Below are 21,014 nucleotides of genomic sequence, written 5' to 3'. Positions count from 1 at the left end.
CCACGTCATCAGGTCATATGCCGTCATGCATCATGACGTCAGCCGTCCATCACACCACCATACAGTACGAATGTAAGGGAAGCGCATGTGTTTGTGAGACTGCTCAGGGTCGGGCACCCCAGGCTCACAGTGTTTTCTCGCACGGCCTAGGGACTGCGGTGCGCGTGCGCGGGGTCTCGGAGCGCCCAGGAAGCCGTCGGTCCGTCGGTCCAGGCCCGGGGCCAGCTGGATGTCAGGATGCGCGCGGTCGCCCTGGTGATGCTGCTCGGCCTCTGCGAGGCGGCGGAGCTCCGCAAGGCCAGCCCGGGGGGCGCCCGGAGGGGCTCGGGGCCCCCCTGCGAGGCCTACACGTACCTCCACGAGAAGTACTTGGACTGTCAGGAAAGGAAACTGGTTTACGTGCTGCCCGACTGGCCCCCGGATCTGCTGCACATGCTGCTGGCCAGGAACAAGATCCGCATATTGAAGGACAAGATGTTTTCCAGGTTTAAGAGGCTGAAAACCCTGGATCTGCAGCAGAACGAGATCTCCAAGATTGAGAGCGAGGCCTTCTTTGGTTTAAATAAACTGACCACCCTGCTGCTGCAGCACAACCGCCTCCAAGTCCTGACGGAGGAAGTGTTCCTTCACACGCCTCTCCTGGGCTACCTGCGCCTCTACGACAACCCCTGGCACTGCACTTGTGAGATGGAGACCCTAATTTCAATGTTGCAGATCCCAAGAAACCGGAACTTGGGGAACTACGCCAAGTGCGAAAGCCCACATGAGCTAAAAAACAAAAAACTGAGGCAGATAAAACCTGAACAGTTGTGCGATGAAGAGGAGAGGGAACAATTAGACCCGAAACCCCAAGTGTCCGGGAGGCCCCCAGTCATCAAGCCCGAGGTGGACTCTTCTCTTTGCTACAATTACGTGTTTCCCATACAAACACTGGACTGCAAACGGAAAGGTCTGTAAGTTTTTTCATTTTCATGGGCGATTAAAAAAAAATGACCTCTGAATCTTACACCCCAACGTGCCTGGGGTTTCTGGTGCAACTTACCCCAGAAATCTTTCCCCGGGGACCATGGAATTTACTCCAAGCTTTTCCAGGGTTCAGACTCCAAGTGATTGGTCATTGTGGGCCAGTAGAGTTGCTTAGGAAAGGCAGCCCCTTGGGTCCTACTCTGAATTTGCTAATCAACAGCTGTGGCTGTCAAGAATCTCCTTTTCTTATATCACAGCGTAATAGAATTTAGGTAAACAAGGGGTATAAAAACAGGTCCAAATGCTTTCTGCATAATGTGACTGAAAGCAAAAACATGGCATGCATCCGTGGGGAAATTACCTCAAGGAGGATCATGTGTAAATGGAGACAGGTGACAGGACCACGAGAGAGAGGCAAGGTGGGATGTAGTGACCACCAGTGTCTGTACTTCTAAGAATTGGTGTCAAGGTTTTAATACATGCTTGCTAACATCTTGTATCTTCCCTGTTCCCAAATTAAAACCAAAAAATATTGAAAGAACTAAACTGAAAGTATTTAATCCAAGAATTATGAACTCTTTCCAGAATACTTCTTCCTGAAAAATCATTGCTGGGTTTTACTTCCCACACAGTCTTGCTCCGATACTGTGCAGGGTCTCCATATACAGGATTAATTTACGAAATAAGAAAATGGGAACTTTCAGTAATGGTCTTGATGGGTTAGTGAAGACGTTCTCAAAGTGTGGTCTGGGACCTGCTAATCCACCCTGGACAACTGTCCTGTGGGACAGTGTCTGCTGCATTTCTGCATGATTGATGACTTATACGTAATATTCAATTAAAGCTAGATGTCATTGGATTAGGGTCACATCAGAGCAAGGTGCTATTTCTTCCACTTATCTTAGGAGGTTTTGCTTTGTTTCATTTCTTTAAGAACAGAAAGAGAAGGTTAAGAGCAACCCAGAGACTTTGGCTCCTTTTGGGGGAACCATAGGCAGGAATTAGTTGAGCCCGAAGCAGCAGGCAACCTGAACCAGGAGAAAATGTGTTCATTTATCAGCAAAGAAGTGCCCAAGCCTTGCCCCCTCTCCCAGACTCCAGAGGCGGGACCTGGTTAGAGCACATCACAGCCATGTGACATGGAAAGGTAAACAGCAAAGCTAAGATTTGAACCTTGGACTGCCTAATCTTGCCGTCCTCCTTAATCTGATCATGTTTAACCAAAAAAATGCCTCAACAGTAGAAGCATCAAAGAATTCCAGATAAGTCAGCTTATGCCATTTCTCCGCAGCCAGATTGGGTAGAATTTCCCTGACACTGTTGCACTGAGTACTTAGTGCCCCATGCTGAAGAGCATGTTGTATTAGGAGGGCATTTGGGATGCTTAGATTAGAAGCTTAAATTATATATTCAAGAAACTAATACAAAGCTACTAGCCCTAGACTTGATTTAGAAAAATTACATGAAAAAAAAAAAAAGAAAAATTACATGAATACAACAGAGGCTCTCTCCTCAAGCTAAAGTTAATTTGCACTTGCTACATCAGGTGATAAGGAGGAAATACTTACAGTTAGGTTCATTGATTAAGAAAAATGCCATTAAGGGCAGCCTGGGTGGCTCAGTGGTTTAGTGCTGCCTTCAGCCCAGGGCCTGATCCTGGAGACCCGGGATTGAGCCCCATGTCAGGCTCCCTGCATGGAGCCTGCTTCTCCCTCTGCCTCTCTCTCTCTCTCTCTCTCTGTCTCTCATTAATAAATAAATAAAATCTTTTAAAAATGCCATTAACACAAAATTGAAGACCTACAGCTAAATTACACTGTAATTTAAGAATAGATAACATGGAGGCACTTGGGTGGCTCAGTCGGTTAGGCATTGCCTCTCAATCTCAGGGTTGTGAGCTCAAGCCTGGGCTCCACCCTGGATGTGGAGGCTACTTTAAAAAAAAAAATATGAAGGGAAATATCTTCCTCTTTTATGGCTTTATTGCTCTTTGCCATTTCCCTTCACAATGAGGCTATTTCTGCCTTTTCTTATTTTCCATGATATTTTTGCCTCATTTTCTTTTGGCAAACATCAGCTTAAAAAACAGATACATTTAAATTTTTTTTCTTTCCTCAACTTATTGTTGTCTAAATGCAACTTCCAGGTATGTCCCATAAATTAGGGGGGCAGATAATGTCCCTTGTTTTAAAATATACATTTATATACTGGAAATAATATAAAGCCTCATGGCATACACACTTTATAATAACACTGGCTCATCCATGAAAGGACAACTCAAGTTCCTCCAAACAATAATGACTACATAAATCAGAGAACAGACCTTTCAGATTACAAAATGAAGGGTAGTTTTGTCTTTAAATATCAATATAAATTGCTTTCACTATGGTTGATATAAATCTGTTGATTCAGTTGATTATTTTTCATCATGGTGTATTGTTGATTCCCAGAAGTTTAAAGGCAATGGTCTTATCTCTTAAACCTCTTACTCCCAGGTAAGTGCCTGGTACAGGGCCGTATGCTTTAGACTGATGATAATAATGGAAGTGCTGGGGATCCCTGGGTGGCTCAGCAGTTTAGCGCCTGCCTTCAGCTCAGGGCATGATCCTGGACTCTCAGGATTGAGTCCCACATCGGGCTCCCTGGATGGAGCCTGCTTCTCCCTGCCCGTGTCTTTGCTTTTCTCTCTCTCTCTCTCTCTCTCTCTGTGTGTGTCTTTCATAAATAAATAAATAAAATCTTAAAAAAATAAAATAAAATAACAGAAGTGCTTTCTTCTCTTGCAAAAGCAGTAATTTAAACAACCTTTAGAAATAAAAATACATAGAATTAAAAATCATGGCTAGAATTCAAGTATGACAATCTGAATTTAATCTACTATAATTTTCCTTATTCCATTCTATAAATAAATAACAAATGTCAAATGTGAAGAATCCCTGCCAAAGTATAGTGATACTTTTGTTTATGTGCCACATGTTAGATACTATGTAGAATCCAAAGAAGCCTAAAACCTGCTATTAAGAGTAGATCTCATTAGTGAATAAGAGCTGTCAACTGAATGCTCCGTGTGCCTAAGACATAGCAGTTTATGTGCATTATGTAATTTACTCTTCATAATCTTCAAAGAGCACTGTTATTATTCTCATAAAGGAGGGAACTAAGGTACACAGAAGTTAAGTTGCCCTTCTAAGGTCACAGAGGCAGTCCCCAAACCATTGACCTCCATGCAATATCATATCTTGTTTCAAGATTCTAGGTATATCTGTTAACCAAGAAAAATGTATAAAAGCTTTCTGGGTGCTTTCTCCCAGTACTGACTCTCCTCTTAGGCTCTGTACAATATACCATGTACATGAAGACACACAGGAAACCCAAATACAGATTCTCCTAACTCAGGAGTTGTGCCTTCCCAGCTGGCAGACGATGGGTACCCAATATGTGCCAGTTTGACCACACAGACCTCAAAGATCACTAATTTTGCCTTAAACATTGGACAGCAAGAAAAAGAAATAGTAGCTTTATTCACTGGGGGACAGGCACTTGGCCAACAAAACTTAGTCTTTCAAAGGGAATAAATGTAACCTTAGTTGAAAGGCATGTTTATGCCATATTGAGGTAAATGGATTTGCCAAAAATACATGAAAGTGAAAGTTGAAAACTGCATTTAAGCTTCATATTTACCAGAATAATTTACAATTTTTCAGGATTCATTTTACTTCTAATGAGTTAGGGCCAGGGAAAATTATGCAGGTAAATTGCTCTCAGTTGTCTCTGAAGTTAATTTCACTGCTAGTCTGAGCAATAATTAAGTTTTTATTTGCAAAATTGGGGTCATTTATGGCTCTTTGCCTTCAAAGTAGTTCTGACACTGCTGACAACTAAGATAGCCCACTAAATGGGAACTTCCATGGAGAAAAGTTTCCAGTTCACTCAAACTCAGCAGGTTTTGGTTGGGGAGTCATAAGGCTTGTCAAAGGTAAATGAGGCATTTTTTTGAGTGTTTACCAAGAATCTTAAGTAGCAGCAAATAACTACATGGTGCCTGGTCTAGAAATGGGGGCATTATGCACCAAATTTGACTTGTGGCCTGAGGGAATTTGTATTTATATAATCTTTATCAAAGACACACACACTTAACATTGATATTTGCGATTCTCATTGAAGTCTAAAAGAACTAAAGAACTGTTCTTACTGATCAGTATAACAAATAAGATTTTTCCATGTTTTTCTAAGCCAAACCAGTAAAGGCTCTGGGTTACATTTCCTGGTTTTACTTGTGGATCCTATTTTTACCCTATTTTTACTGCTGACAATGCCAAAGTTGGTTCTGCAATTCACAGTCCCTTTCCAGCATCCACAGGCCTGTCACGCTGCTTAAACTGGGTTTCCGGAGTTCTCATAAACATTTTTTTCTACCCATTTATTTGTGGTTTACCCACTTCAGCTTGTTCTACAGTGGTTGTTTGGGAGGTCTCTGTCACCCACCACACGTCCAACCCAGCAAACAAGTCCTGATAAAGAGCCTGCTTTCCAGAACCTAGGAGATACTGCCTGTGGTGGCAAGTCCTTAATGGCTTCATTGGATCTTAATGAGGACTTGAGCTTTTATTCATAGTGCGAGGGGAACAACGGGAGGATTTTACCCTGTGGAGGATTGGAAGCCATCGGGGAAAATGACATAATCTGTGTTTAGACAGTATCTCATGGGCTTAGGACTCTTTGGAGAATAATCCAGACAAGAGCTGATGGTGGCTTAGACCAATATGGTAGCTACCAGTGGAGGAACTAGAAAGAGAAGAGATCTTGGGTATTTTGAAATAAACTCTATTCCGCTCTTAAAAGCTCTCTAAAAAGATGACACAGACGTTTTCAATAATTATTCCAAACATTTAATGTCTTTGAACTGTCCTCAGTTGTCTCCATGGTTTTTAATTATTGCTGGGATCTCCACCTCCTTGTTTACATGTAGGACCCAAGAGAGAATATAACTCTCCCGTCAGGGTCTTAATGATCCTCAAGGGAGGATTACTATGCCGTTGCAATATTATAATACATTCAAGTCTTAAAATCTTTCACTTTTCAATATATTGGCAGACAAAATTCTAGGCCAAACAGAACAATGACTTACCAAAGGACAAAAATAAGATCACTCCATATTTTATTTTTTTATTTTAATTTTTTATTTTTAAAAAAATTTATTTTTCTGAGACAGAGAGAGAACAAACGAGGGGAGCTGCAGAGGGAAAGGGAGAAGCAGGCTCCCCACTCGGCAGGGACCCAGATGTGGGACTTGATCCCAGGACCCTGGGATCATTACCTGAGCCAAAGGCAGATGCTTAACTGATTGAGCCACCCAGGTGCCCCAGATCATATTTTAAAAGGATTTTTATTATAAGAATCCTTAGTATTCTTAAATAATTAAACTCAACATTTAATGAGCTTTTATTATATATTTACAGTATATTTATCTGTTGCTGACTGTGATGAGCCACCCCAAAACTTAGTGGCTTGAAATAATACACATTTATTATCTCACAGTTTCTGTGGGTGAGGAAACCACACATGGCTTAGCTGGGTCCTCTGCTTCCAGATCTATCACAGGGCTACAACCAGTGTATTGAGCAAGACTCATGCCTGTGGACTCATCTGAAGGCTCAACTGGGAAAGACTCCTCTTCCAAGCTCATATGGCCATTGGCAGAATTCAGTTCCTCAAGGGTTGTTGAATTGAGGGCCTGAGTTCCTTGCTGGCTGTTTCCCAGAAGCCACCCTTAATTCACAGGCCTCTCTGACATGACAGCTCACTTCATCAAACTCAGCAGAAAAGAGTCTGCTGGCAAAACAAAAGTCATAATTTCTTGTAACCTAATTGTGGAAGTGACATCCCATCACATTTGCTGAATTCTGTTGGTGGAAACAAGTCACTAGATTTAGGCCATACTCAAGGGGAGGGGTTGACACAAGGACATACATATCAGTAGGGAAGAGCACTGAGAGCCATTTTATTTTATTTTGTTTTTTAAAGATTTATTTATTTATTCTCACAGAGAGAGGGGGGGGGGGCAAAGACACAGGCAGAAGGAGAAGCAGGCTCCACACAGGGAGCCCAACATGGGATCTGATCCTGGGTCTCCAGGATCATACCCGGGGCTGAAGGCGGCGGTAAACTGCTGAGCCACCTGGGCTACCCGAGAGCCATTTTAGAAGCTCTCTGCCACATACCATTATTTATTTAGGATATATTAGGCATTGTCCTAAGCCTCCACCATGAAGCTTCTGTGGTGGGCAGGAGACAACAATGAAAGCAATCAGTAAAATGTATACTAAAGCAGGTAAAGGTAGTATTAATGTTATTGCCCAACAGAAAACTGGGTGATGTCATTTTAAATATAGAGCTAGGAAAGTTTCATGACCACCCCAATATATTGACTCCACCTCAGTTCTCCCACATTCCAACTTTACCCTTTGCCAGGCTTGAGGATTCTAAGGAAAATGGAACAGCATGAGTGAAGCAGAAAGGTACCAGGAACAAACAGGCAGCAGAGCATAGTGGTTGGAAGTATATATTCTGAAGCTACAGCATGTGTGTTTAAATCCTAGGATTAAAAAAAAAGATTAAAAAAAATAATAATAAATAAATAAATAAATAAATCCTAGGATTATGACTTGGGGCAAATTGTATCCAGTTTCCTCATCGGTAAAATGAAAATAATAATAGTACTTACTTAGCCCATGGGGTTCTTGTCACTTAATACTTATTAGAACACCTAGAACAGTTCCTACACATAGATATCAAGATACTGAGATCCCATCAAGGAGAGAAATCAAATTTAGCAATAATGAGGATACTAAAGAAGGAACTACCAATACCATTCCATGTGAGACCACGGGTTCTGAGTGTCAAGAGAGGGAAAAAATAAGCCTGGGTCTTTATGGAAGTAAAGATATTATGAGATAAGTCCTAAATACCAGACCTTTTTTTTTTTTTTTTTTTTTTTTTTTTTTACTATTTTGAAGAAATTCTTAGCAATTCAATTATTCTGTACCAAAAAGGGTATTATGGATAAATGGATACCCCCTTTTATAAGCCTATTTTACTCTACAGAGTTCAGTTCAACAAACTTTATTCAGAAAGCCTTTGGGCCATGCTATTTCTTGGGTGTCAATTAATCTAGACATTTTATTGTGTCTAGTTTTCTTTTGCGGAAATAGTTTTCTGTCTCTTCAGTTTTCACTTGCCCTACATAAAATTAAACCTCAGAATATTTTGCTAAAGATTAAGAGAAAGGACAAATATTATGCTAAAATATAAAATAAACACTTAACTTTTTAAAGCATGATTTAAAGAGAAACAAATATTAAAGACAAATTAGGTGAACCCTGATTTCCTATTAACCTGTGAAAAATAACCCAGACTCCTCTTTCTATAGAAGCAGTAACAGTAATACCAGTATTTTTGTTCCTGAGGTATCCAGTAATCTAGGAGTGGTGGAGTATAAGCTAAATCACAAGGATTCAGGGGATATGGTGATGAGGAAGCAGGAGCAAGTCAAGACTACACTTTCTCAAATTTTAGCATCCAAGGAAAGGAGCAATAAGATAGCAGCTTGAGGACCATTAAGGCCAAAAGCGTTTTGTTCCTTTTTTAGGGTGGAGAGACCTGAGCTTCTTTGTTGCCAAAAGGAACAGAAGAAGAGGGATGAAATGAAAATACAACAAAGAGGCAGTAGTTAAATAGTGAAAACCCGTAGAGTGGGTGGGAAGGGATTAGAAGGGGACACACATAGACTAGTTTGGTTGGCTTCATTTCCTTTCAGGTTTTTAATTTTTTTTCTAAAGCTTCCCAGGTGCTTCAAAAGGACAGCCAAGAGGGAGCCCCACTGCCTCACTTGATGATGACCAGGCCAAGACGCAGTGCCTACTGTCCTCTTGATTTCTTGATGCCACCTGTAGGACATTTCTCTGAAGAGCTCAGCAAAGAGTGATGGCTGTTCCTCTAAGTGTGACCTCCTGGTTCACAGGGCTTTGGTGGAATTCGGGCTTTCTAAGTCTTGTTCACGCCAGCATTCTCTGGCTTTAGATAATCCCATTCCCCATTAAGAGCTAACTCTTCTACCACAGGTGGAAGAATGACAGAGAATGTGGGGAGAGGGGAAAACCTCAATAACTGGAATGTTATTCATTTTTCCAGAGCTAAAGAAAGTTCCGAAAAACATCCCTCCAGATATTGTTAAACTTGACTTGTCATACAATAAAATCAACCAACTTCGACCCAAGGAGTTCGAAGATGTTCATGAGCTAAGAAAATTAAACCTCAGCAGCAATGGCATTGAATTCATAGATCCTGGTAAGTTCCACAGAATAGCCCTTTAAGTGGGTAATGGGGATGCTCTGATTTTTTTTCTTATGACAATATTTGTAGTAAATGCAATTTAGTTAAAAAAAAAAAAAACCTAAATAATAAAAGGTTTAAACACCATGCCTAAATTAGAACTTGTTTGGTACTCAGAAAAATATTAACCAAAATGTTGCTTTATGAAGGATGTAATACTATATATTACTAAGCAAGTTATTCAGTTGTTCCAAATAAAAGTGTTTTGTAGAATAGATTTTAAAAATAAGAATACATGGTCAGTAATATGTTAATGAACATTATAGTGATTTTTAAAAGGAAATTCAGATTTGGCATTTTCTTTGCTGTCCATTAAGTTCAAACTTGTTTAAGGCAAGACTTTAACAACTTGTTTAAAGTAAACTTGAGGGAATGGGGTGCCTGGGTGACTTAGCTGCTTAAGCCTCTGTCTTGGGCTCCGGCCCTGGGATCGAGCCCTGTGTCAGGGTCCCTGCTCTGTGGGGAGTCCACTTCTCCCTTTTGTCCTGCCCCTCTCCCTGCTCGCGCTCATTCTCTCTCTCTCTCTCTCTCAAATAAATAAAATATTAAAAAATAAATAAATAATGAATAAAAAAACCTTGAGGAGCACATTAGTGAAGTATGCAACTCTCGATCTTGGGTTGTGAGTTCAAGCCCCAATTTGGGTGTGGCGATTACTAAAAATAAATAAATAAAACTGAAAAACGTAATAAAGTAAACTTGGAACAATCTGCTAAGCACCAAGCTCATAAATTAAGATAAAATGTGCTCAATCCAGAGCCAGATGTATTTTATCTAATCCTAGATCCAGATTAATTTTTTTTTCATCCTTCAAAGATTTTCCCCATTTGCTAGTAATAAGCAAAGCCTCTGGTGAAAATGAGTGTGGTACATTAAAGAAACACACTGGATTTGGAAATAACTGAGAATTACTGCAATATTGATCAGATTTGTAACATACTTAACATACATGCCTTCATAGTGCTAATTCAATTTGAAAAATCCTTTCTATAGTGCAAAATGGGTTTGTTTTATTTCTAGTGGTATTTTTCCCTCATCAGTTATGAAATTCCCATAATTACAAGGATTCCTTTACTATCCTTGAGATCTCCTGAAGGCCTCTTAGACTTGTTTGCCTGGTGTGCTTTCCTTGCTGACACATGAGATGAACTCTTGTTACCAGCAATAGTATTATTTTCTTTCTCCTTTGTTCAATTCAGTCCCAAGAAAATATTTTCTACATTAACAAATATGTGTTGAGCACCTACCAAATGCCAACCACATTCTTGATATGTCTTTTGGAACAACAACAAAAAATTATCTCAGCTCTTTAATAAGTCAAAATGACCTAAAGAAGTTTTAAAATAAGAGACCTTCAGGATGCCCCACTGGTGCAGTCAGTAGAGCATGTGACTCTGGATGTCAGTGTTGTGAGTTCAAGTCCCATATTGGGCATAGGACCTACTAATTTTTAAAAAAATAATAATAATTAAAATTAAAATTAATAAATAAATTAAATTAAATTAAATTAAATTAAAGACCTTCTATATTTCAGGACCAATGAGATGCAACAGTGCCCAAGTAGAATTAGTTAACTACTTATGCTGGCAGGTACCCAAATGCAATGAGATTTACTGGTTTTAAAAGGCGTGAAATAACAATCACCTAAAATGCCAAACTTCATTGCAGAAGAGAAAAAAAAGACACCCTATTAAGGGTTTTATCTTCTCTAAGAAACAAATGAAATCCAGCTTTTTCAAGTGCTTGGATGCATATGATTTAAGTAAAAACAATAGCACTTGCAAAATAAAATCTAGGAATGTTTTCACATGCTTTCAGTCTAAAGGACTGACTTGTTCTAAGGAAAGTGAATTGTGAGATCATTGGTTCATAGAATGTTAGCAAATAGGGGAAAAAATACAGTGTCTTCAAAACTGTCATTACACAGGCTGACCTTTTGCTCCTCCCCAGCCGCCTTCCCAATCTCAGCACTCCAACCTAAGCCATTGCTTTTGCACCAAAATAGAATTCTTTTCAGGGGAAATTATGACTTTTGTCTGAAAACAAATGATATAAAAACGGTTCATGGTATTGGTATTAGAGCACATTTTCCAAATTCAAAATAAGGACATTGTTGTATGCCCTGAGTATTTTAAAACAGTAATGAGAAAATGTTTGAAATAGAAACAAAATATTTGAAATCAAGGTTGACCAATAAGTTCCAGGGTTAGTTCACATTAACTGAAGTAGGGATAATCTAGATTTAGATTTCTTTTCTACTCCTGGAAAGGAAAATAAAAAAGGTTTTTGTTGTCTTATTTTTATGTTATATGTTTGACATTTGTTAATTACCCACCCTCCAGCAGAATTAAATACATATGGATTCAAAGCTGACAGCTACCAAAGCTTGCCAAAACACAACCAGATGTTTTCAAAATGTTGATAAAAATTGTTTCATTTTGGACTGTAAAGAAATATAATTCCCTCCCCATAAACGGGGGGGGGGGGGGCTGTTTTTGAAACATTTTCAGAGTTTGCTCATATCCCAGGAACTGTCACATCATCACCATACACATTTTTTCCTTGTTTATGCACTTATATCTTACACTTGAAATATTTTCCTAATTCATGCCTTTTTTGTGGCATCTTTGCAGTGAGTATTAAAAAAATGCACTTGAGCCCCAAATACATTTTTTAGAAAACTAACATAAAACTGATTTTTCAAATGATATATTGTATTCTAGCCAATTAAATCCAGGAAAAGGCCTTGTGTGAGTAAAAACATACTGCAGAATTTTGCATTAGACACGTATACTGTTAGGAAAATATAATGAAAACCAAAATTTCCCAACACAGAAATTCTCTCTACAAAGGGAGTAGAGAAAAACAAAACAAAACAAAACCACTTTTCTTATTGAATAAGCATTAAACCAGAATGTGATGGACATCACAGGCAATCTTCTAAGAGATTACAAAGACAGAAATCTTACTCTTTTATGTAGCAAGCAGACAATCCCATACATATTTACCCTGAAAACATGCATACATGGTAAATAACTAGTCAACTGAAAGAACTGACAGCATTATTTGTCATACATGGTGGTCCTAACTTTATCTAGTAATTGAGGTGACCAATTGGCTTTATCCAGAGGAAAACAAATTCCATTGTTACATGAGGAGGTAGTTTCGCAACTAGGAGCAAGGCCCATAGGGTCCCACAGAAACTGGAAGATAGGGCTGCTATCTCCCTTGATGTTTACATTTCAAAGATGGCTTTCAAGTCCTTGGGAAAGTCATTCCTGGCTCTAGATAGAAGCCCTCGTTAGTCTTGTAAAGGATATGTATACATTTCAAAGAGAGTATAAAGTACTTAAAATTACAAGTTTTCCAAAGTGAATGCTCTGCGTTAAAGGAAAGGAGGACAATCTTTTTCTTTATTTTCAACCAGGAGAATTAGTCTCTTATTTTTTTTGTACTTGTCCTTATAGTACACCATACAGTTGGATGTAGCCCAGCTATTCAGTTCATTAACAAAGATTTTCTGTTTCTAGCTGCTTTTTTAGGACTCACACATTTAGAAGAGTTAGATTTATCAAACAACAGTCTACAAAACTTTGACTATGGAGTATTAGAAGACTTGTATTTTTTGAAACTCTTATGGCTCGGAGATAACCCTTGGAGATGTGACTACAATATCCACTACCTCTACTACTGGCTAAAGCACCACTACAACGTCCACTATAATGGCCTGGAATGTAAAACGCCTGAAGAATACAAAGGGTGGTTTCTGGGAAAATATATCCGCACTTACTTTGAAGAATGCCCCAAAGACAAATTACCGGCATACCCTGAAACATTTGACCAGGATACGGAAGATGACGAGTGGGAAAAAATACACAGAGATCATACAACAAAAAAGCAACGTGTAAGAATCACTATAGTGGGATAACTTAGAAATTGTTCTGAGTGCAACTAGTTTTGTATTTGCTATACTGGTGTCAGGAAGCCGTACGTTTACATTGTGATTAACTGTGTTGCCTATTTATGCAGGGTTTTCGGCTAAAGGAAGGTTCCCTTATTAGTATTATTATTGTGAAAATTCTAGCACTCAAGGGAAAACTTTCATCCTGCTTGCCTGCCTGCCTATTTGCAGACCAGCGTCTGGTGATGATTCCTTACTGGTAAACTGCGGAAGTTGGGTCCTAATGATGGCATTGGAATTTCATAATGTCCTGTATAAATGTTTTTACTGCTTTTTGAAAATTAAAAAAAAACTTGATTTATTTTTATATGCTTTGTGATAGCTGCTTGTGTATACCTGAAGATCAAAATGAAAACATGAATGCTTAGTAATAATAAAATATCATTCTCTCCCCTCTGCCCCCTCCCACTTTTTTTTTTTTTCAGTAAGTCAGCTTATACATAGACTAAAATTCCATTTCAGATTCCTGTGCATCCCAAAATGAGGTCCTGGTAAACCCAAATTCTCAAGTACTCTTCACTGATTCTTGCAAAAAACTGTCAAGCTAGACCTGAAGAATTGTCACAAGCAAATAAATAGAGAATCTGGAAATTATATTAGACACTGGCCAGAAGATGGGACTCTGAAGAAGTTGTAGATGGTGTGAAACATGAGCAATGAAGAGGTATAAACACTACAGAATGTGGAAATAGCACTGATTTTTGAACAGAATTCAGACTAGGCAGCCACCTGCCAGTAGGAAGGGCTCAGGCCCTTTCTGCTAAGCTAATATGCCAACCATAAAGCAAAGGATGAAAGTAGAATCCAGCATCAGGATTGGGGATGAGGAAGAAGCAAACAGGAGGCAGTGATCTCAAAAGCAACTGAGTAAGAGGTGTAGTCCAAGAGGAGCCCCGTGATTTGGTTTTGCAAGTTAAAATTAGCTCACCTAGGGAAGCGGATCAGCAGAAAAAAGTGGGAACACCTGGAGACTAGCCCCGTTAGCTGTTCTGAGAGCTGTACTATTAGAAAAAATTTTTATTTTTTTAAAGATTTATTTATTTATTTATTCAGAGAGAGAGAGAGAGGCAGAGACACAGACAGAGGGAGAAGCAGGCTCCATGCCAGAAGCCTGAAGTGGCTCGAACCCTGGTCTCCAGGATCATGTCCTAGCCTGCAGGTGGCGCTAAACCGCTGCGCCACCGGGGCTGCCCAGAAAAAATTTTTAAAGAGAGAAGTATATATATATATATATATATATATATATATAGTTTAAAATGCACTTTTTCCTTTTAATAGAAATTTCCCTTTCACACTGAGTTGAATACATTTTCATTTCTTATATCAAGATATTCCTACGAAGTTTAGCAACTAGTTTTACTTGATACTTAACAAAGCAGAGAAGATGGCATATGACAAATAGTACTGAGCATTTCTTAAGCACCGACTAGATGCCAGATGCTGTGCTTAAAGCTTTACATATTCTGTCTAATTCTCCCAAGATCCCTCTGAGATAGGTAATATTACCTGCCCTTTTCTAGATGAAGAATCCAAGGCTTAGAGTTTAGGTAACTTGGACAAAGTCACAGAGCTGGCAGGTGGCAGAGGCAGCATTCAGGTCCATCCCAGCCCTTCCTGTTGTGGAGGGCTGCAGAGCACTCTAAACATCACCATTGACCTTGGCTGCCTCACATCAGGACTTGCAGAATCAGATCCAAGAGAGGAACAGGTACCAAGAATGTTAATTAAGCCTATTCCTCCAGAAACACCCATGAGGACAGTTGGCAGCAGACAGTCTTTGGTCCAGGGCATTTAAACCTGTATTAATATGTGTAGGAAACCAAGAGAATGGGAAGCTGGAAAAATTGCTGGAGCTGGTGGTTCAGGAAATGACTCTGGATTGTGAGGCTCTAACCACTCTACCCATTTTACCAGTGGTTTGGACTAGAGGTAGAGACTTGCACATACTGGGCCTTAATGGAAATCCTCGCCTTATTCACTGAGGTATTAAAGGCAGATGTTAAATCTGTTACTAGAGCGTAATGTTCATGAACACTTAAGAGTCGAATATTAAGGACACAGGACCCATTTCAGGTCTGATGGTGGAAAAAACCTGGATGGGACCTCAGTAGGAGACTGAGGCACACAGTGGGGACACAAGGCTTCTGGAAAAAGAGAGAAGATTAAATCAGACTCAGAGAAAGGGCTCAAGCTACTCTCTGGTTCCATTTTTGGAGCCTAGTTGAAGATTTTATTAGTTGATTTTTTATATTCAGTGTCATCTATGAGATCTATTTGGAAATAAAGCTCTAAAACACGTTGCAATAGAAATTGATCCGTACCATCCAAAAGTTAGTTTAGAGTTGCTAATATCTCCCAGAACCAAAATTGAAGCACATTTTTGAAAGCTTAGGATTGATTTGCCCCTTCTCTGTATCAGAGTTTCTGCCTTTCAGCGAAACAGAGTTGATCAATGATGGAATAAACGGTTAGGTACATCCTCTTCTGCCGATTTCTTGATGGTTGAATAACTTGCCTTTGGACCTTCCTTCTGTTCAACAGATGATGAAGGTCAGGAGACTAAAAAATAAGTATATTTTGTGGTAGTCAAAAACATGATAATCCGGAGATCTATCTATTTGGTCATACATGTTTAAATGTCACTTGAGTATTTATCCAAATATTATTTGAGTATTTATCCAAATACTCAAGCTTTGTTTGTTTTAACTTTCCCACTAGTCCTCAAAGTCCCTAATTTTTCCAAAGTAAATAAGATTCACTGCAAGCTGAGGTTTCTTGATTCCTAAGTCTGAGTCATCTCTGACCTAATGCCTAACCATTCAACTTCTGGAGCTTACACCCTAGATCAATTAACATCTGTTTCTGAGGAATCTGTTTCTCCAGCTCTGGCAAATAGAAGCAATTCAGTACTGAAAACCTGCTTGCCTAGATTCTATGAGACATCGAGGCTTCCTTCTTCAGGATGTGTGGGGTGTTGGTGAGTGGAGGGGAAGATGGAATCTGTGACTAAAATCAGTATCAATGCTAGAGTGAATAAGAACAACATGAATGGGGCAGGGAGACTGATGAATTCACAATTCTGTTCAAAACGATTTCAATATTATATCTTATAAATTCTAGAAACATAAACATGCAACTACAGGGGTGTTCACAAGTCAAAGTTGTTTTACTAAAGCACAACAACACAACTCCTGAACTTAGAAATCACTTGTGTACCCTTGCCGAATGTTTGCCACAGTGTCTTAGCATATACTCTGCACACTTAATTGTCCCAATATTATAGCAAGCATTTTTCTTCCCTACCTTCATCTTCCTTTTAAACATTTTAAGATAACAGTTTACTTTTATCCCAAAGTTTTTACAGACAAGGATTTTGTACAACTCTTATGGCCATTCAGTCAAGCAGCTCAAATGATCAGCCAATATTTATCCTCAAATATAACAATAAGAAAGCCAAACTTCTTGCCAAAAAAGTGTGTAATTCCAGACACACCAACAGATTGACTAACCCTAGCTGGGGGTAAAAATATTGAAAAGCTGAAACAAAAAAAAAAAAAAAAAAAAAAGCTGAAACATCACTGAGATTGGGTTTTTATCTTTGATATACTCAGGGTAGCTGGAATTAAAACTGATTTCATTAAATAACCTTTAGTAAATTAAAATATCAAAAAGATGAGCTAGGCATTACATTTACTTCTTTAGAAAGTCAAGGTCTACTTAAGCTTGCATGTTTAATTTTTTCCTTGATAAAAACTTTTGTACTAAGAAATACAGAATTACATTTCCAGATAAATACTAGTTTATCTGGTAAGAGGGGCAGAGGCAGAGAGGGAGAGAAAATCTTAAGCAGGTTCCACACCCAGTGTGGAGCCCAGCACTGGGCTTGATCTCACGACCTGAAGCGAAATCAAGAGTTGGTCACCCCACCTAGGTGCCCCAGATAAATACTAAATATTCTTAAGTAGACGACAAGATACCAAAAACTTAAGGCAGTATTTTTGCCTCTCTTGGACCTCAGATAAAATATAAACCATCTAAGATATATCTATCTATGTATTGATACAACATATGAAATATATATTACATATATAAGATGTATCATCATCTGATATAATGAACATATGCCATTGTATGGTACAGAATTGATCATTTTTTGGCCCTCTCTGTATTCTCTATACAAGTTGCAGCTCCATGTTGCCCATTTCCTCTCCATCCCAAACTTCCCAGTGGACTTTGTGCCTAGGCATCAGGAATAATATTTACGTGGAAGCAGTTTTTTTTTTTTAAAGGAAATCTAGGGAAAGCTATAGCTGTAAATGCCAACATTTTAAAAGAATACAGACCTCAAATCAATAACCTAAACTTCCACTTTAAGAAACTAAAAAATAAAAGCAAAGAAATCTAATGCAAACAGTTTAATAAAGATTGGAGTGGGGATAAAATAAAAAATAGAAAAACAATGGAATCAACAAAAATCAAAGTTGCTGTTTGAACACTCATGTTCATAGCAGTATTATTTCACAACAGACAAAAAATGGAAGCAACCTGTGTCCACTGATGGTTGAATAATAGATAAACAAAATGTGGTGTACATATCTAATGGAGTATTTTTCACTCTTAAAAAGGAGGGATATTCAGATTTGAGCTGCCACATGGGTGAAACTTAAAGACATGATGCTAAGTGAAAGGAATCAGGCTCAAAAGAGCAAATATTCAGGAGTCCACTTATACAAGGTAGTCAAATCCATAGAGGGAGAAAGTAAAATGGTAGTTGCCATGGGTTGGAAGTAGGAAGAAATGGGGAGTTAATATTTAATGATTCAGAGTTTCAGTTTTGCAACTAAAAAAAAAAAAAACTTTTTGAAAAAGTCTGGGGGCACCTGGGTGGCTCAGTCAGTTAAGCATTTTGCTTCAGCTCAGGTCATGATCTCAGGGACTGGGGATCAAGCCCTGCTTTGGGGGTGGGGTGGGGTCCCTGCTCAGTAGGGAATCTACTTGTCCTTCTCCCTTTGCCTTTCCCCCTACTCATGCTCTCTCCTCTCTCAAATAAATAGATAAAATCTTTTTTAAAAAAAGTTCTGGAGGTGGATGGTGATGATGTTCCCACAACAATGTGAATGCACTTAATGCTACAGAACTGTACACTTAAGATGGTTAAAACAGTAATTTTTATGTATATTTTATTTCAATAAAAAAGGAACTAAAAAGTTGGTTGTTTGAAATGATCAACAAAAATTAACGAACCTATAGCTAGACTGATCAAGAAAATCAAGAGGGAAGACTAAAATTTCTAAAATTAGAAATGAAAGTGCATGCATTACTATTCGCTTCACAGGAATGAAAAGGATTATAACAAAATACTATGAACAATTGCACCTCAACAAATTAAGTTACCTACATGGAATTGGCAAATTCCTAGGAACACACAAGCTACCAAACTTGACTCAAGAAGAAACATAAACTCTGAATAGATTTATAACAAGAATTAGCAATCAAGACACTTCCAAAAAAGAAAAACCTAGGACAGATGCTTCATTGGCAAATTCTTTTTTTTTTTTTTAAGATTTTATTTATTTATTCATAGAGACACACACAGAGTGAGGGAGGCAGAGACACAGGCAGAGGGAGAAGCAGACTCCATGCAGGGAGCCTGACGTGGGACTCAATCCCGGGTCTCCAGGATCACACCCTGGGGCTGCAAACAGCACTAAACCACTGAGCCACCAGAGCTGCCCTTCATTGGCAAATTCTACCAAACACTTAAAGAATAATTAACGCCAATCCCCAACTCTTTCAAAATATAGAAAAGGAGAAAATAGCCCCTAACTCATCCTGGGAAACCAGTATTACTCTGACAATGAAGCCAAAGACCTCAAAAGAAAGGAAAACTACAGACCAATATTCCTTTTAAATATAGACGCAAAAATCCTTAACAAAATAGCAAAGAAAATACAGCAGCATATTATAAGGATTATACACCATGAACAAGTGAAATTGGTCCCAGGAATGCAAAGATGGTTCAACATACAAAAATCATTCAATGTAATAACAATATATTAATAGAATGAAGAAAAAAATTCCGTTGATGCAGAAAAAGCATTTGACAAAATTCAACACCCTTTTATGATAAAAAAAGAAAAGATATAAGAATATAAATGAATGGAAATAAATGATCTGCCTAGAAAACCCAAAAGAATCATCTGACAAATTGTTAAAACCAAGAAGATACTTTAATATGTCATCAATACAATAACATAATATAAAATCTATAGCTTTTTTCAGCATCAGTAATCAGTCAGAATTATCTCATTTGGTATGTTTTCTTTACTTTTTCAATTAAAAAAAGAATTATAGGTACAGTTGAAACTCTCTGGAGCACCTGGGTGGTTCAGTCAGTTAAGCATCCAACTCTTGATTTCTGCCCAGGTCATGATCTCAAGGTCATGAGATCAAACTCCTCTTTGGTCTCTCCACTGGGTGTGGAGCCTGCTTAAGATACTCTCTCTTCCCTCTGCCCCTTCCCCCTGACCCTCTCTCTCCCTCTCTTAAAGAAGGAAGAAAGGGAGGAAGGAAAGGGAAGGAAGGAATGAAGGTAGGAAGGAAGAAAGAGAGGGAGGGAGGGAGGAAGAGAGGGAGGAACTAACTCTTTGTGAACCTTTTCCCTACTTCATTCAACTCTGTCCCCCTCAGGGGTAACCATTATCTCGATTTGGAGTTTTCATTCCCATGCATGTTTTTTGTATTTTGCTATATATCTGTATGTCCCTTTAAATATGCGTTATTTAAATTCTTTCAAAGTATTAAGTATATTATTATTTTGCACACTGAAAAATTATATGCAGATGGTATTAGATTATGTATATCATTCTGCAACTTACTTTCACTCACATATCACTAGACTCATCCATGTTGTACTTTTTAAAATATATTTTTTCTTTCATTTCCAGATATATGGAAATTTTAAAATGCACCTTAAACAACATATGGGTTAATGCAATGGACTGGATGTGTTCCCACCACCAAATTCAGAGGCTGAAATCCTACCTCCCAATGTGATGGCATTAGGAGATAGGGCCTTCAGGATGTAATTAGAGTGGAGCTCTCATGAATAGGATTTGTGCCTTTATGCAAGGGACCCCAGAGATCTCTCTCTCCCTCTCTCTGCCATGTGAGGATTCCAGACAACAGTCTACATAACCTAGAAGAGGGGCCTCTCTAGAACTATGCTGGCATCCTGGTCTGGGACATCCAGCTTCCAGAACTGTGAGAAATAAGTTTCTGTTCTTTATAAGCCACCCAGTGTATGAAAGTTTATGGTAGCAGCTCAGACTGACTAAGGCAGTCAAAGAAATGTCACAATGAAAGTCCAAAGCTGTTTGGAAAAAATTGGAAATAACCTCGATGTCTATCAGGAGGAAGAAAGTTAAGTAAATTATGCTACATCCATAGTATGGAAAATGATTCTAAGTATTTAAAAATAATTTAGTTGTTCAAAAATAATAATTTAGTTGTTCTATATATACTGACAAGGAAAGATTTCCAGGATATAAAAGAATATATAAAAAATATTTCCTTTCATGTTAAAATTTTTAATTGTGTCACATACATGTCAATGTATTTTAGAAGAACAGAAAACTGGTAACATTGAGTATCTTTGAAGAAGCAAATGTGTTTGAGGGAAATAAAGGGAGGTTTT

General features: G+C 38.5%; 2 protein-coding genes across 2 annotated transcripts in view; one reads left to right on the top strand and one right to left on the bottom strand.

Moving 5' to 3' along the window:
- The window catches only part of LRRC17 (leucine rich repeat containing 17), a 28,441-nt gene extending 14,816 nt beyond the window's left edge, over nucleotides 1-13,625 (top strand). Inside the window, exons 2-4 of the mRNA XM_041723504.1 lie at nucleotides 151-949; nucleotides 9,157-9,312; nucleotides 12,888-13,625. Coding sequence (XP_041579438.1) covers nucleotides 238-949; nucleotides 9,157-9,312; nucleotides 12,888-13,285 — 1,266 coding nt within the window. The 5' untranslated portion in view covers nucleotides 151-237 and the 3' untranslated portion in view covers nucleotides 13,286-13,625. The remainder of the gene's footprint in view (nucleotides 1-150; nucleotides 950-9,156; nucleotides 9,313-12,887) is intronic.
- The window catches only part of FBXL13 (F-box and leucine rich repeat protein 13), a 207,556-nt gene that overhangs the window by 112,369 nt on the left and 74,173 nt on the right, over nucleotides 1-21,014 (bottom strand). The gene's annotated exons all lie outside the window — the stretch shown is intronic.

The sequence above is a fragment of the Vulpes lagopus genome, chromosome 11 (genome assembly GCF_018345385.1).
Source record: "Vulpes lagopus strain Blue_001 chromosome 11, ASM1834538v1, whole genome shotgun sequence".
NCBI classification, from domain to species: Eukaryota; Metazoa; Chordata; class Mammalia; order Carnivora; family Canidae; genus Vulpes; species Vulpes lagopus.
The sequence above is the reverse complement of the archived record's forward strand: the minus strand, read 5'-3'. Positions and strand labels throughout refer to the sequence as shown.